This window comes from Ursus maritimus, unplaced genomic scaffold, assembly GCF_017311325.1.
Source record: "Ursus maritimus isolate PB19 unplaced genomic scaffold, ASM1731132v1 scaffold_3, whole genome shotgun sequence".
Taxonomy (NCBI): domain Eukaryota; kingdom Metazoa; phylum Chordata; class Mammalia; order Carnivora; family Ursidae; genus Ursus; species Ursus maritimus.
Window position 1 is genome coordinate 78000426 of NW_024425563.1, and position 18595 is coordinate 78019020.

The 18595-nt window shown below is 34.1% G+C and overlaps 1 protein-coding gene across 1 annotated transcript in view; it reads left to right on the forward strand.

Annotated features, from left to right (window-relative positions):
- Window positions 1-18595, forward strand: part of PCLO (piccolo presynaptic cytomatrix protein) — a 367203-nt gene that overhangs the window by 279529 nt on the left and 69079 nt on the right. Inside the window, 5 exon segments of the mRNA XM_040644314.1 lie at window positions 7041-7149; window positions 7692-7759; window positions 8523-8737; window positions 15167-15217; window positions 18381-18505. Of these exon segments, the coding sequence (XP_040500248.1) occupies window positions 7041-7149; window positions 7692-7759; window positions 8523-8737; window positions 15167-15217; window positions 18381-18505 (568 nt within the window).

Here is an 18595-nt window from a genome sequence, read left to right on the forward strand (position 1 = left end):
AGGATCTTCCTTGCTTTATAACACAAGTCTATAAAATAGTTGTGACCTGCTTTTACAACACATTTTATTTATATGATTCTTTTTCAGTGACTTTTTTATTGTTGACCATTAATACTGCAAATTATGTGGTTATCTATTTTCTTTGTAATTATCTTTTTTATGATTAGAACTAAATCTGTTTTAGATCTGAGGGTGTAGCAGTCATTGGTTCTAAATATTTCAGTGTATTCAACCTGGAAAAAAAGAGTGGGTGAGCCCAGACAGTTCAACTACAGTCTTTGATATTTCTTAGATATTTTTTTCTATTTACAATGTTGTGAGAATTTTTTTATTTTGTAAATTAATTTCATTTGAGAATATACATATGCATGCCATACTTTGCCTATTTTAATTGCTTGTTTTCATAAAAAGTGTGAATGAAAGAAGAAACATGGGAAATGAATTGCTCAAGACCTCATCCCAAATTAATGATAATTTTAAATACAGAATTCAACTTCTTTAATTATGAGCTGTCAAAAAATTTGGCACCTGGGAGGCTCAGTTGGTTAAGTGTCTGTCTCTTGATCTCAGCTCAGGTCTTGATCCCAGGGTTCTGAGTTCAGGCCCCACGTTATATCTATATAAGCTGTATAACATTACTCAAAGAACTCTTGTCACTAGTATTATCATAGCATATACTTTTGCTTAACTGTTTTCATTTATATTGGGCTTTTTTATTTAGTACAAAAATATGCAATAATTTAAAGCAAAAAGTAGAAAGTTACCCCAAATCTCATATATATATATATATATGTTTAATACTACTGAAATTTGGAAGAATATGCATTTATAAAATTTACATTGAATATTCTAATGAGTTTAGTTCTATTATCTTTATACTGTGAAGACAGGATATTGTGATATCTCACATGTTTTAAAATGTAGAGCTTACTAGAGTTAAAAATTTTGGTATTTTAGTTTGAAAACAGCTTTTAGTTTGAATGGCATTATTAGCACTAGGTACTTTGGCATGTAAGTAAAAAATTTTTTTATTATTTTAGAAAGAATGGGAGGGGCAGACAGAGAGGGAGAGAATCTCAAGCAGACTACACGGAGCCTGGTGCATGGCTTGATCTCACAACCCTGAGAACATGACCTGAGCTGAAACCAAGAGTTGGTCACTTAACCAGCTGAGCCACCCATTTGCACCTGGCATCTAAGTTTAAACCACATTTAATTCAGACTACAAACTGAATGTTCCAGCCTCTGAGTTAACCAATCCAGAAACAAATGTGGCAATGCCCAGAGAAGGTAAACTAAATAGGGTATTCCGTGGGGGCCCTGGGGAGCCAACACCGGCTCCAGTAGCCTGAGCAATGACTCCAGAGAGCAGTGAGAGGAGATGTGGGGAATGCAGAAGAGAAAAATTAGATGACATGATTCCTGTGCTTGAATATCTTAGTATATTGTAAGGAAAATTTGTAGATAAGGAAAAACAAAACCAATATGTAAATTTCAGGATCCAAAATATTTGTTCAAATCTTCATATAAAGCTCCAGCTAAAAAATTGCATTTTCATAAATTGTAAACAAGCAGTTGTTTTTTCTTTGTGCCATAGTCATAGTCTTCTCCCTCTCACAGAGTAGAAATAAACCGTAACAGTGATCTAGCAATACAGTCTTCCTTGAGGAACCCAATGATGACAAATTAACCAGTTTGCTGCAGGTCACAACAGCTAGTAAATACCCAAGCTAAATGTGAACACAGTATGATTATGGAGAAGAGAAAGTATCAGCAGTCAGCAGTACACTGGTTCATGAAACACATTTCTGATAAAGTATCTTTCTGTAGCTAGCACATATGCTCCTTATTAAAAGAAGGGCAGAATTTAATTTTTAATGCAAAATATCAGACACACACACGTTGTTGTATGTGAAAATATTATTAGACTATTGGTTAAAAAAACAAAATGTAACATTTTATTGTAGCCCTTTTTGGCAATTCAGACTACATTCTCAATAAAATGAATTTCAGATTATCTTCCTTTCAGTGTATCTCTAAAGACATTGTCCTAGTCAATGGAAGTTTTTCTGATGCCCTATTCAAGTTGTGAAGCCATTTTATTTTTATTTTTCAATTTAATTTTATTTAAATTCAATTAATTACCATATAGTATATTATTAGTTTCAGAGGTAGAGTTCCCTGTCTCATCAGTTGTATATATACAACACCCATTGCTCATTACATCACATGCCCTTTGAGGTCATTTTAAACTCAACTCATTCAGGTAAACCAGGGAAACAGGGTTCCTGCAAGTCCCTAAGGATACCTCTAGAGTATGGAGGGTGAAGGAGAAAGCAGGCAGAGAGAGACTACTTCAGTGACAGTCACTCCGGGTTTATGTATGTTATGTACTGAGGCTCTGTTTTAAGTTTTGATCTAACTATGTATTCCATGAGTAAAAATAATAGCAATCATAATGACAGTGACAAAAATGGCAATATTATTATGAGATTAGCTCTTCAAAAAGATACTTTTCCAACCTTAAGATTTTCTGCTTCTAGATGTGTTTTCTCAGGAAAATACATCTGGGTTTTTAATGTCTTGTCATGATCGAGGGAGTATCCTTTGTCCTGTAAATAAGCAGGACGCTATTCAAATACTATTTTTTCCCGTTCCCAAAGATACCCTTTCTCCACTCTTTTTTCCCTTCCTGATTTTCCTTTCTTCCACCATTTTTTCTTCCTTTCATGTTAATGTATAAATTGGTTAAAGTTCTAAAATATTAAAAAATAATTTTATGAAAGAGTAAAATCCATCTATCTATGTATTTCTCTTATATTAACAGTCCATCTCTTGAAAATGAATGAGTAATTAGTATAACTGATGTGGACAATGTATTGGACCCCTGAAACTCACTTGCAGGGTTTGTTCATGATTTAGAAAGCCAAGGCAAATGACTATTTCAAATTCTGAGTTTTTGCTGCTGCTGCTAATTTATAAAGGACTTTTGAGAGCAAATGTCCCGATTTAGGAAATTAATCTATAGTCATGATTAATAATATCAATGGAGAAAAGGTGCAAAACAATAAATTTTGATTAATTTATTATATACATATATTTTTTTAATTAAGTTTGGCTTTTGTTTTGTTCTGTTACCCTAATGGCATAGATTCTCATTCCATAGCACGCCCGCGTCATTGGTTCATGTAAGTTTCCCTCATGTGTGTATGTCTGTGTGTGTGTGTGTGTGTGTGTGCATATGTATGAGTGTGTATGGTTTTTGTGTTTGTTCACTTATTAATTCATTTTCTTTTATCTCATTTTCTTTTCCCACTTCCTTCTTCTGTTCATGAGCAACTATTATAATTTACAGAATTTGTTATTTTTTGTAAAATATATGTTACTTGGTACGAATAGAATTTTCATGTCCATCAAATGTATTTCCTATAGACAGATCCTGTTTCTCACTTGGTTTTACTTGGAAAATAGTTTTAAGGTGGAGCCACCTTTTGGTGTTAATGCCTGGCATGGTCTCTTACCTGCACCCTCTGCCCGGTGTTTTCCATCTTGAGCACTTACTATACTCTCATTGTCCCATTTCTCCTGAGACCGCCCCCTCCCACAAATAGACACTCAACAAGATTTCTGAGTCATAGAGTATACATGTGTTTAATTTCATGATGTTCTGCCACATTGCCCCCCAGAGGGGTGCACTTATCTGCATTCCCATTAAAATAATTACGTGTTTATAAATTGTAAACAAGCAGTTGTTTTATTTTCCTGTGACATAGTCATAGTGTTCTCACATCACAGAGTGGGGGTAAAGCTGAATAGCCATCCAGTAAGTATAATCTCCTTTAGAGTCAGGGTCCCCGATCCTACATTCTGGTCAACACATGGTATTTTCTGGCTTTTAAACTTTTTGCAATACGATGAGCGCTAAGTAGTATGTCATTACTGCTTTAACTTGTACTTTCTAATCACTAATGAGTCTGGGCCTTTTTATATATACTTTTAACACTTTGAAAATTCTTTCTCACTGAATTATCTTAGTTTTACTAACTGCCAAGATGTTTCTGCTTTTTTCTAGTAGAGTATCTTTTTTTATTGAATTTTATGCTAGCATACAATATTAGACGCAAGGTGGTCATCTCCGCGTAAGTCACTAATTGTGTAGTGCCTGCCACTTACTAGGTCCTGAAAAAAATAGTGTGGAATTGAAAAAAAAAAAAAAAAAGTCATGAGCTTTTGTACATGTTTGAATATACCTGTAAGATTTCACCTGTTAACTCAATAATTTTAATCATAAGATGTTTGTGATGTAATGGTAAAGATTAAATATAGACAAAGAAATAACATACATGAAATAGTGTGTTATCAAGAATAGCATTTACTAGTTTTGGGAGATATAAAGTTCAGTAATCCCAGAAATTATAAAAACATGTAGTTGAAAATGTTTTATGTTGATTGATTTCTTTTTAATTCAAACATTTAATTCAAACCTGACTATTGTCTTTTTTGGTTTTTAATAACACATTAAATGTAAGATTGTAAGCAGCAAATCCTGTCATCAGTTGTTGCACATTCAATAAAAATTCAGATGATCATCTGTCCACTGTCAAAGTTGAACAATTCATTAACATACATGTTGATATAATTGAAATATAAAGAAAATGTAAATGTTTGCTCATAATGTTAAATAATAGATATAACCATTCATGTGTACACTGTCTTCCAGGAATTATGTCTAAAACAAAGTCAGCGTACAAAGTTATCTTCAGATTAACTACTTCCATTCAAGTTTATGAATGATAAAATACTACTTTAATGAACCTCAGTGTAGCATGATCATGTTCAACAAATGTTTACATGCATTTTAAAATAGTTTGTAGGATTCTGCAATTAACATTTTTCAAGAACGCTATATTTAAAATCATATCATACTTAATGCTCTAAAATTATTAGAGCCTTGTTATGAATTAATAAGGAGTGATTGGTTATATTCCCTTTGTTATTTTAGTATGGTTCTTGTAGGATTTGTTATGGATTTGGGGAAGCGATGCATAGGAAAGGTGTTGTTAAGGACTCTGTGCAAGTCATCACATTCCCTGTAGCATCTCATACTCACCATTGGAACCAAGAATAGAAGGACAAAAGTATTGACAAAATCTCTTGAACCAGAGTCCTGCACGAACTCTGGTGGGAAACTGTATGAAAAGAAAAGAAGTTCAGTCTGTGTATCATGGAACAGAACAGATTGTGTAGTTTATGACCTCAGGTGTATTTCTACACAAGATTCTAGTTATCTGCTGTCTTTTTTTCAGCAATTTTATTAACAATTCTAAATAGTTTTCCCTTTGTAATACTAGAAGTGTTTTTTAATTTCATTGGGTAATTATGTTTTGTAAATTTGCCGCTTTATTTTGAGAGGTGAAAAATAAACAAGTTAATCCAAGAGAAGCAGCATGAAGATTATGCAGCTATTTCTTTTCATAGAATATGCTCTTGCCGAAAAGTGACAATGCAATTATAACACTATAATTTATTTCAATTCAGAATCATCTTTACATAAATATACCCTTTATCCTGATTTTTTTTAAAAGTGTGTTTTTCTGTGTGCTTTTCCTTTTGTAGTGCTAAATTTTTCTTTAGTGGTATCATCGTTGTCTCTTATGTAATTTTCTCATTTTATATGTACAACAGCCTGGGATTGTTGAATTAAACCTAAGGGCCATCTGAAGATAAAGTTTTGTTGGAGTAAGTTCTAGAGAAGCTATTTTTGTTTGTGTTTTGTGGACATTTTTATGGACTTCTTTTGCCATTTCACTGTAGTAAAAGAATTTCCCTTACTTGTTTGCAACCAGTAATATGCTTTCCAGTATATATCAAAATCATTAAAACTTTTAAAGATTCAATTATGCCGTGTCAAGAGTTTTCCACTGAAGCCAATGGTGAGCAGTAGGGAATTTCACATAGGCATCTGTGAAGCTCATTGAAAACCTAATTGCTCAAGTATTTCTTTTTATTTCAATTATAGTCTAGTTATGGCACACAGATATTTTCTTAGGTAAAGCTGGTAGCATTCACAAATATTTGGGCACTATAACTTTGGACAGTTTAGTCTAATTTCTATCGATTTCACATAGCTGTATATTAGGACCAGCTGATTAATGCCAAATATGTACTCCTAAATTAGTTTGACAGCTCGTATAAAATGGACCAAAGAAACAAAATTTAAAATGTTGAAATATTGTTACTACTTTTTTTAAGTGAAAATTATCTTTCTAGACAGAAAGGAAACATGAAATGCTCTCTAATTAATCAAGCAACATAATTGACGCTATCCAGTGCAAAAAGAAGATGTAGAGTTCTTTGTTGAAACATTATTAAGAATTTCAAAATGGTGCCAGTGAAGCATTAAACCAAGCATAAGCCCTTCTGAGCACAGGGCCTTGTACTACGACACGGGCCACTCCCCCCCCGCCCCCCGAAGCTGTCCTCTCTGATTCTACTCAGGGACGTCTTGCATGAAGTGAAGAAAAAGAAAAAATTCCACGTGGAAATCTGTCTTATCTGAACAAATTGAAGCAATAACAGTTTCTTAAGGGGAGCTTCACAACAAACTCCTAACGAGTTTTTTCCACCTTTCCCATTCCATATGGAATATGGAAGTTTATACCCTTCTAGATACTTGTTCCCCTTGGGAAAATTATATTGGTGCTTGTAATGGTATTTTTTTTCCTACACAAAATTGGCCTAAGCAATTTATGTTCAATAATGTTTTCTTTATTAAAGCAGTGTGAACAAAATGCATGTGTTTGGTAATATTTAATAGGTTTTCAAAAGCAACATTTTGCATGCTGTTTTAGACACATTTAATGTGTTCAGGTGAGTGATGAAATCAAACTACATATGGTTGTGGTATTAATGTTCCAGAGAACTTTGATGTTCTCTGCAAGGGTGTGCCGAGTTGGTTTTTTAAATGTCTTCTATGCCCTATGAACCTAGGCTAGAAATACAACACATTTTTTATTCTATACTTGAATTTGTCTTTTTAGGGATGCAAGTATTGGAGTGGAATGGAATTCCTTTAACTTCTAAAACGTATGAAGAAGTGCAGAGTATCATTAGTCAGCAAAGTGGGGAAGCAGAAATATGTGTAAGACTGTGAGTTTTTCCCCATCTTTTTGTTTCCATTTTTTGGCTATTCATGGCTCTTTTAATTTAAAATTGTTAAGGTGGAACCTTTGCCAGTCAGCAAGATTTTCAGTAATTAGAAAATAAAGTGAATACAAGTTTTCTAGATTTCTTGTGTTCAGAATCAAAGTCTAAAGCATAGAAAGAATTGAGCTAATTTTGTGTCTGATTATGTCTGTAGTTCTCCCCTTTCATGCTTTTATTGAAACATGCTTCATTTAGATGAAAGCCTAAACCCATTTAGATGTCATGTCTGTGTATAGTATTTCAAAATGAACTTACATTTAATCCATAAAGATTTCACCTTAAATAATCATTTTTATCAGCTGACTTCTAATAGCATTGCAAATATATATTTGGTTAGAAGGGTGAGCATGCTTGGAAATTGCTTTATATCATTAACCACTTCTCATTTACCTACCGAAAAAAAAAAATCAGGGTAGTTGGAAAAAAGGGCCTTTTGTCTCCCGTTTCCTCAATTTCTTTCTTAATTTCTTTGTTTTAATTTTTAGGGACCTCAATATGCTCTCAGACTCTGAAAATCCCCAGCACCTGGAACTTCACGAGCCACCAAAAGCTGGTAGGTGAAAGTCATCTTCTTTCAACTGTGGGTAAAGGTGAAGATGTAACTGTAAATATAGTTGTTGGGGCAGATGAAGCTGAAGATGAGGATATAAAGACAAGCGTAGATACTATATGGACAAAAATGTAGTTTAGACCAATAGATGTTTGTTTATTTATGTAATCATAAACAAAATCAAAAGCACTACAGCTATGTTTTGAGCATTCTGGGGAAACATAAACTTGCTTATTAGACCCATGAAAGAAATTCATACCAAATTCTTGCTGTGTGAGTTTACATTTGTAATTCTTTAAAAATAAATTCATCCCATGAGAGTAATCCGTGGAGCCATTTATTTGAGATTTTATAGAATTTTTAGATAATACTCGATTCTTTTTAGCATAACTGGATTATGGAACAGTCATTCTTGGACCTTTTGACTGCCTTTTTCTTATAAAGAAAAAAGCAACATGTAATTTCATAAGGACATGATGAAATAGACTTAACTGTTTCTGAGCTAACAACTAGAGTCTTATAAATGTAGGTCAAATATTCCATTTAAAAAATCACTTATTTCTTTAACAAATATTTATTGAACATTTCTCTGCTATAGCCAGCAATCTAAGAGTCTGGGTCACTGCACTAAAGAACAGACCCAGGCCTGTAGAACTTTTCATATATCTGTGTATGTAAATTACCTTGTCATCTAGAACTCGCTAAGTTCCATGGTATTAAGTACCAATGAAACTGAGAAATACATAGCCACTTCGTTTTGTTGTAGTGGATAAAGCGAAATCCCCAGGGGTTGACCCTAAGCAGTTGGCAGCAGAACTCCAGAAGGTTTCCCTGCAGCAGTCACCACTGGTCATGTCATCCGTTGTGGAGAAAGGATCTCACGTTCATTCAGGTCCCACATCCGCGGGATCCAGTTCCGTTCCCAGCCCCGGGCAACCAGGGTCCCCCTCCGTGAGCAAAAAGAAACACAGCAGCAGCAAGGTGAGAAGGGACATCTGAGGTATTTATTTTCTCTCTCCTTATTCAGAGAGGACAGGAAATCCAGTATCATTTTCAAGGTGTTTTTCTTGTGATTTCTCATTTGATTGAAACAAAAAACCTTCCATTTCTTAATAGATAACTAATCAAACTGTTATGAAGATGATATATTTCTACATTTCTTAAAATGTTTTAGCAGTTATTATGAGGCCCTTGAACAGTATGTCTTGTGGTTCCTATTTCCTGGTTCTTTTTATTTCTAGTTGTTGCATAAATCTGAGCCTCTTTGCATCTTTTTGGAAACACAAGATATACATTACATTGCATTTGATAATATAAATAAAAGGTATAAAGGGCACAGAGATAAAGAGAATTTAGGACAATAAGAAATAAGGAAAACTGTAATATAGAATTGCCACTTTGAATTTGATCCCTAATTCCATACTTACTGGGGGGCCTAGGTGGCTCAGTCGGTTAAGTGTCCAGCTCTTGATTTCAGCCCAGGTCATGAACTCAGGGTCATGAGATCGAGTTGGGCTCTGCGCTCCACGGGAGTCTGCCTGAGATTCTCTCTCTGCCCCTCACCCCCATGCGTGCATGTGTGCACGCTCTCTCTCAAATAGATAAATCTTAAAAAAAAGAAAACAAAACAAATAAGGAAAACCAGTAATATAGAATTGCCATTTTGAATTTGATCCCTAATTCCAAACTAATAAATTTCCCTTTGTTGCAAGTCTTCATTTAAAATAAATGTTTCTAACTATTATTTCCAAGTTACTGGGCTTTTGAAAGAAAACAAAGAATTAATTTTTAACCTTATAAAAGCAGATGAAATGTAGACAGGTTGTAGTTTTTCCCCATAGATTTGATTCTTATGGTCAGTAAATATATTGGAAAAAATATTCTTTTGTTTAAACATGAATAAAGATTTCTTTTTATGGTAAGATATATGGGAGGGACAGGCTATGCCTGGGTCAACTGACTGGGCTTCAGAAAACAAAGTTGTTTTACAAAGTATAAAAACACAGCAGGTGTCTCCAGGTGTCCCCCCCAAATCCAGTTTATTCAGAAAAAGACAACAAAGGTAGGATGATCTTAATCATTGCATCATTTAATAACTTGTCCCAAACCAAATAGGGCTTCTCAAAGCCTAATTTCAAGAATAGTTAGATTCAATTTCAAAACAAAATTTAGCACAACTGTATTTTACCACATGCAATTGTGTGTTAGTTTTTGAGAATTACCGCATGGAGGTTCCCCGTCTCCTAAGTTACAGACTGATATTTCTCATTCCTTTCTCAATGACTCCAGGTAGAAGGCCTCAAGACATGACAAACTCTACTAGCCAGGTTTCAAAACCAAGCACATTATAATTCTACAAGTTTCTCATCCAGTGTTTTTTATTTCAGCAACTGACATCATCATCCTTCCAGGAAATTAAGTACAAATTTAAGACCACCATTGCTCCTTTTTTTCCTTCATTCACAGTATCTGTTCAGTCACTGAATCTTGATCCTGAGAATTCTAATTTTCTAATAAAGCTGTAGGGATTTTCTGTCTTCTCTGAACTCAGCAGTTTTCTTTAGTAAAGCATTATTTTTTTCCCCAACATTATTATACTCACTACTGGTAACTCCACTCACCAGTCTCTCTTCGTTCCTCTTAAATTACCCTCCAACTGTCTGATTTGTGCAGAGGGATCTGATTGGGTCACTATCCTGTTTAAAAAAGTATCCCTGCTCCCTGGAAAGTTGACTGCCTCGCCTCTGCCTACTACCCTATCCTGCTCAGTCATAAAGGGCTTGGTCAGTGGTTTTCCTTGGGAGATTATTACAGTAAGCCTAACGTCCAATCTTTACAATAGCCTTGCTAATAAGTACTCTATATATTAGGGTTTCCAACACATTCCTCCTTTCCACGGACCTTTTTGGATGGCACAGCATTGTCAGGGGTCACACTTTGTACAAGATAAAAGATGGATAAAATCCCTTCCCTGCAGATGGGGTAGACCAGTAATTCTTAAAGTATGATCCCAGTAACAGCATTGGCAACATCTAGAAACATGTTAAAAATGCAAATTCTTGGTTCCACCCTATGCCTTCTGAATTAGAAACTATGGAGATAGGACCAAGCAACCAGGGTTTTAATAAATTCTCCAAGTGCTGATATAATTACAATGAACAATGATATGTAAACTAATTCAATGAAGGTATATAATGTTGTATGTCATTAAGAAATACAGTGAAGGCATGAAGAGTGAGGTTAAGAAAGCTGGTGTTTAATGAACTGATTCGGTAAAGAGGATAAAGGGACCAACATTCCAAGTAGAGAGTGCAACATGAAAAAAAAATCTCAAAAACAGAAATTGCCTGCCTAGAACATAGGTGTACAAAAAAATACAGGGGTAAGAAACAAAGGAGAAGCCTAGATGGTTGTAAATTAGAGGATATTATGTGCTGTGCCTGGCTTTTACACTGCAATCTGCAGGAAATGAAGAGCCAGTGATAAGCTGTAAGCAAAAATGAAATAAGAATAACAGGAAGCCTTTGTCCACAAAATCTTTCCATAGTCCAATCCTGCCTTAAAATCAGAAGGTATCCTTTTTCATTTTCTCCTCCCTCTAAATTGCCCCATGCTTTATATATCTCTTAAGACAATTTGCATATTTTTTAAAGATTTTATTTATTTATTTGAGGGAGAGAAAGATAGCACAGGGAGAGGGGAGAGGGAGAAGCAGGCTCCCCACTGAGCAGGAAGCCTGATGCGGAACTCAATCCCAGGACCCCAGGATCATGACCTGAGCCAAAGGCAGACACTTAACCGACTGAGCCACCTAGGCACCCCAACAATTTGTACCTCGATTGTAGCTACTAGTTTCCTTTTTTTATCCTTCCAATTAGGCTGCAAGCTCCTTAAGAACCAAAACCCGTTTCTTACTTTCTCTATGCTTTTTAAGCACAGTAGAGGAGCTTACACACTTGTGAGTCTCTATAATATTATGGAGGTGCAAAATTTGATTTTTTGTAATACATAAACTGTTTTGGCGATGATTAGAAGATGAAAACAAGTATAGTAGGACAAACATCAAGGAAATGATATTGACATGTTTTATGATATGCAGTAATTCTTTGCCATGCCAAGAATGCAGCCTATGTGGTTTTACTGTATTTTTGCTGGAATAAAAATTTATAGAACAGTATTATCCATAGTGATAGTCACATGTGACAATCAAGCCCTTGAAATGTGGCTAGTCTGAATTGAGATACACTATAAAAGTGAATTAATGCCAAATTATCAAGACTTAGTATGAAAAAAGAACATAAATTATCTCAACAATTTTGATATTGATTTTCATGATGTAATTAGACTAAATTGGGTTATATAAAACATATTATTAAAAATTAATTTCACCGGCTGATTCTTAAATTTTTAATGTAACTACTAGAATATTTAAAATTACCGATGGTCTCATATTCTACTCTTCAGTGATAATATAGAGATTACTTAACTCTTACCAGTAGTAATAACAATAATCTAATCACTTTTGGGATGTAGTGTATATAATATTACACGTACATTTTTAATTGAAATATATAGTCACTAGGTGCTAACACTCTTGAAGAAAGAGACTGTTACTCATTTATCTTTTGGGGCATTTATTTCCAACACTTAGCTCGTATAGTTTCCTCAAACATTTTTTTTTTTGAATGAATGAATGAATGAATGAATGAATGAATAAATAAATAAATTTAATGATATTTCTTGACTATCAACATGTAGTATTCATAAAAGGCAATGCATTTTTTCATTTGTTCTCCAAATCCTGCAATGTTAAAGAATTTATATTGAGAAATTATGGAAATATTGAGTGATGGTCTGAAACTTACATAGCCCTGAGTCAGGTAATATGTCCACATATGTCATATGTTCTTCGGATAATTTATAGAATTATGGTTTTAACTTCTTTGTGTTTTCATTAGGTATGAGACTGGGTACTAAAATACGAAACATTTAGGTGATGGAATGTATTAAAACTAAAATATTTTAAATATAGTTAGCATAATTATACATTTGGATACTTAGAACACCATCTAGTAAACATTCTAAATGATTATTCATAAGTAATTATTAATCTGTTAATACTCAAAATGATTCCTTCTGAGTAGACGTAGGTAAAATATGAATCAAAATTATTTAAATGCAGGTTTAAATTATATAAGCTATGTATATGACTATTTTAAGTGATTATTTTGCTTAAACTAATTCAATACGAATTTTTATCTTGAAGATTTTTATGTTACCACTTCAAGCTGTTTTGTCTATGAAATTCTAACCAAACTTCTTCATTTTATCTTTAAAGTTTGAATGATTTCTTTCAAGCCATGGTATGAATAAATGATTCAATTAAAGTACTTATTAGTTTTAAATGTCTTATGAAGTAAGTCATTGGTTTCCCAAACTTTGCTGGTCAGAGCACCCTGAACCCCTCAGTAATTTTTTTTTCATGGCTCTCTTATGGCCAAAGATATACCTAAGACAGTTTTATTTATTAAATAATTAGTATTTATATCCTAATATCTGAGGAACTATGGGGGAAAATGATACATATAAAATGAGCTATAAGTTGGCTAATTAAATTGAAATAAAAAATAATGTATTTGTTTCATTGTTAATAATTAGATTAAATTTCATTGTGATATGTGCAGCTGATGGACATTGCACAACTACTCTAACCATGAACTCTTTTACACTCAGCTCACTGATTTTCTTGAAGTACAGTTTTTATCACCACAATAATGAAAAACCAACCTCACAAAGATAGGACATCATTGAAAGGAAAGTAGTTGGCTCTAATCTTGAAAGATAACTACCCAGAGCTCATCGTTTGCTCAGTGTCCAACAGATATTGATCTTTTTCCTTCCATAATTTAAAATATCCCTCTCCACACTTTTGAGTTTACTGCCACACCCCAGAACAATTAAAAAATGGTCCGTAAGTTTATTCTCTGCACTAAATCTAGTTATGATTGACATGCTTATATGTCAGATGAGCTGCAACTGTCAAAAAGAGATCAAAACAAGTTACCAAAAATCATTTAGCTTTGTGTTTTGTGAGGATTTTTTGGTCTTATTTTTTACTTTTTATGTGCATTATTCTCGTTTTCCTCATTGGAATGCAAAGATAACTGGTTTTAGGAAATCCCCTATCTTTAATCAAGATACAAATAGTTTCAGAAACTTCTATAGTCCTTCCTTTTCTCAATTCAGTTTGCTTTTATTTAAATTTAAACAGTAAAATAATTATTTAGTAAATATACTTATTAACTAGCAGCTTACCCTTTGCAGCCAGAGCATGGTTTCAGTATTAACAAATGGGCATTCTTTAAAATGACCCGAATAAATAAAGGATATATGGCTTGGAAAATTTAATCTCCACTCTATAATTTTACCAAAGATTATATTATTTTTATTCCATAGTTATTTCATAAAATAAGACCTGGAATGAGCTGTCTTCTTTGGATTGCCTTCATTTCTAGAATAAAAATATAAAGGAAAAGGCAACAACAAGTATATCCACCTAAATATTAGGGATCTTTCCTTTTCTGGTTAATTATTAAAACAAGGCCAATATTATGCACATGTAGACAGACAGGGCCTTATTTTGGGGGATAGCAGGGTGGCCTCCATTTTAGTAAATATTTCCCAATATGGATGCCCCATTACTTGAAACTGTATTATAGATCTGGAGTCAGGAACATCATCTCCATATGCACAAATACTGCATTGAAATGTAACAAGTCGGCTGTCAGCAATCATTTTTTTCAGCATTATCAACCAGTTTACCAGGTCACATTCCTATCTTTTCTTAAGGCTTTACTGACATAAGGAACTTATTAAGGAAGTGAGAACTTACATAGAATAGGCTAGAACTTTAATTAAGGAATGTGAACTATTAAGACGTGATTGCCTGGGTACTTCACTCTAGAACGGAGCACGGAGGGGTTGAGCAGCCGTGGAAGGAGCACAAGGATGGACTTCTCTAACCTCTGTGCTCCTAGGCAGTCTTTGTCTAAAAATAGTATCTTTTTTCATTTCTCTATAGATCCTTGAAACCTGTAAATAGTTAAATTGAGTACTTTAAACCAAAGTAATCATTTCATTAAGTAACTGAAATCTGCAGTCCTACAGGTATAAAATTATAGCTTCAAAACAGGCTGAGGAAAATGAAAAAATAGATTTATGTATCTGTAAAATTAAATACATATTGAGAAGGAGAGGTAGACCCCATAATCTGAAGCAGCCAAATGGATGAAATGTATTTTCCAGGCAGTGTGCTCTGACCAAATAGAAATTAATTCCAGAAGGAAGTTTAAATGATAAATTTTATGAAGGGCTTATCCATTAACACAATATACGTTTTTAATATTGCAGCCTACCGATGCCACAAAGGTGGTCTCTCATCCGATTACGGGGGAAATTCAGGTATGAAAGTTTTTAAAACATCATCATTGTACTATCTTCGTTGGCTGTTTTTTCCCCCCACCATGGTCTGTTGAAATTGTAAACAGTCTTAGGACCTTTCCTGTTTTAGATGTGTTATATATTACATTGACAGATGTGTGAAGGAAAAATACAATTTTGTAGAATAGCGTTTTAGTACAAATATATAGTTTATAAAATCTAATGATATGTATGGAATTCTATAATTTGATATGTGTCTGGTGCCTTAGCAGTATCAGTACATTTTATATCTCAGTTTATACTTGTCGAATGTGTTTCAAACATGACAAATTCTTCTGGAAATGTAAAGGTTCTTCTTTAAGAGTTTCATGAGTCCAATGTTATCCTCTTTTCTTCCTCCTACCAACAATTGTTGTATCATTGCTGAACATTTCTTCTGGAGTAGTGTTTTTCACACCAGGGGTCACAACCAGTTTGTAATTCACAAAATCAACTTAGGGGATATTGATCAGGAAAATGGAAGAAAAATAGTACAAATCACTCTCTTTTTTACTTCTATAAATGTGTGTTTCTATGTGTGTATTATATCATAACTATTTCTTACCATGGGTCATAGTCAGAAATGTTTAAAAAACTGTGCTTTAGATAATACCAAAAAATAATTCAGGATAGATAAGAAAAGTCCCATAGAAATAAGTAACACAACATAAAATAATAAATATTTGGAGATAGCAGTTTTCAGATAAGGGGAAGAGAACAGTAAGTCTTAGAGCTGTGTCTCCAACATAGGCTAGAGGAAGTTTTCATGAACAACTTCACAAAAACAGCAGACTTGAAATAATTTGAGGATAAGCACTGAGAAAGGGGGACTATGTTCCTGGAAGAAGAAATGCTTTAAGGAAAGTTTCCGCTGCCAGAGAGCAATAAATGGCAGGGATCAGCCTTGCTGCCGTGAAATGTTCCTGTACAGATAAGTTGAAACTAAATGAAAAAGAACCTTGAACACAAGCTAAGGGGTGTTGGCCACTACACTAGGGGGATCAGTAAAGATTTTGGAGTAAGGGAGAGACTAACGGAAGGGAGTATGTAGTTAGATTTCATACAGCAGTGGCGTCCAGGAAATATAGAGGGGGGAGCACAAACGCAAAGGAAGCAATGAAGTGATGATCTGGGCGCACGCCGATGAAAGCAGAAGTGGAGTGTGAGTCTGGAATCGGAAGAGGTGCCAACTGCAGGCACCTCACTGAGGAGGCTCCAGCGGCCCCGGAGCCTAGAACCTTCCATGCTGCACACCGTGCACCCTCACTGCTCCTTCCCCCTTTCAAGACAGCCAGACCAGATTCTTGTTGTTTTCACGAGCAGCCAAGAAAATGATAGATTTGCTGATTTGCAGATTCCTAGATTTTTGTTTTTCTCTCTCTCTCATTTTTTTTCTCAATGTCTTGCCCACAGACCAGTGTTTGCTATGTTTCTTTTTGGCTTGGTGTTGTTTTTTTCTTCTTTCATTTTCCTTTGAGCAGTAATATTTACTTCTATAGCAGAAATTTACTCTGATAATATTCTTTCTTAATTCTTAGACTGTTTTCTTTTTTTAATATTTTCTCATGACAGCGATTTCTAGCTTATTTATTTATTTATTTTCTTGTAGCAAAACCTTTTTGCAAATGCAACTCTATGTGGAAACCCAAATTAATGAATCCACCAGCACTGGGGGAGCTCAGGGTGGAAGGTTACTGGGGACGTTTCATTCTGTCCCAGAAGTAACATCTGAGCAACCCTGAGTGTTTTCTAAAGCACTGCAGGATCAACACTGAAAAGCACTTTCTTAGAAGGGTAGCCTGCATGTTTTCATTTAAATAAGAAATGGTTTTGGTGCCTCACTGGATAAAATTGGACATTAAGGCTGGCAAAGAAAAGACTAGATGGGGAATAATTTCTCCTTAACAATTTGGAAGCTGTTCTAAATCTCAGTGAAATTAATTGCAGAATAATTCCATTTTGGGGTGTCCCGTTAGAGTACACAAGCACTGCAGTTCGAAACTTCCCATTTTTTGTCTTCCTTCGTGGCACTTTGTTTTATACGTCACATTGCTTTCCTGATGATCAGACAAACAGCTTTTCTGTGTCGAGAAAAGCAACGGAAGATTCCTTTTCTGCCAGAAAAATATAACCAGATGAAAATTATGCTAAAAGTAGGAATTATTTTAATTATCGGATTTTAAATAAAGTTTGGCTTCTCTACATTATCCCATTCTCAACATGAACACAACATACCTGTTTCATATGATTATAAAAAAATAGGTTAGTATTTTTATTTATGGATTTTTTTCTTCTGAAATATAGATCCGTTCCTTTCTGTTATTTGATAAACAAAAGCAGCATCAGGCAAAATTAAGGCTTATTCAAAATGATGCCATAAGAATATTTAAATTTTGAAGGAGAAAAATTAGTTAACTCCATTATCTTGAATTATGCAGGCTTCACAAATATTTATTTGAATTGTTAATCTTTTCCTATTCAGTGGCAGTTGTGCAACAGCCATTAAACATCTAGGAGGCAGGGCCTCTGCTTCCCTCTTCAGCGTCTAAAATTAAAGAACAGGATCTTATTATCTTAAACTCTGAGTCTATTAGAAAAGCAGGCACAGAAAAAAACTATTGATAATATAATATAATATAGAAAGAGATAAAATCCACATTAGTCTTACATTTCAGACTAACAGCTCTATCTTTAAATAATGATTCTACCCACTGCTAATTATTTGGTAAAATGCAAAAGACATCTTCTAATAAATTCATCAACTGATTTATTTTCAAAATCCTACTAATTGTATTCATGAACACTAACAACATTTACTATTTTTCTAAGAGTATAAATTTTGTTTAAAAATGTAACTCGCAATTCACTGCATGATTTTTCTTCTAAATGAATTTTAGACAGGCCAGAACTTTAACCATGGAAAGAATGAACAGCACATTTACTAGTAATTAGCATGTGCCTGGGAGCTCTCAATTAAATTAGACATACACTAGTCTGTTCAGTTTCAAGTAAAATGGAAATGAAGGTTGAGGCTCCTTATGACACTAAAGAAAAAGTACTGGTGGGTTATTGAATAATAATATATTACAAATTTCTTAAAACAACAACAAAAAATATTCATGGAATATTTTGATGTTCTTTTAAGCTTCAAATCAACTATGATCTTGGAAATCTCATAATCCATATTCTCCAAGCAAGAAACCTTGTCCCTCGAGACAACAATGGTTACTCGGACCCCTTTGTTAAAGTGTACCTTCTTCCTGGGAGAGGGTGAGTAAAAAAACAGTGTCTTCTAAGTATCACATTGCATGGATTTAAAAAAATAGCGTTAGGGTTTCTAGTCTCCAATTTTAGAGAGTT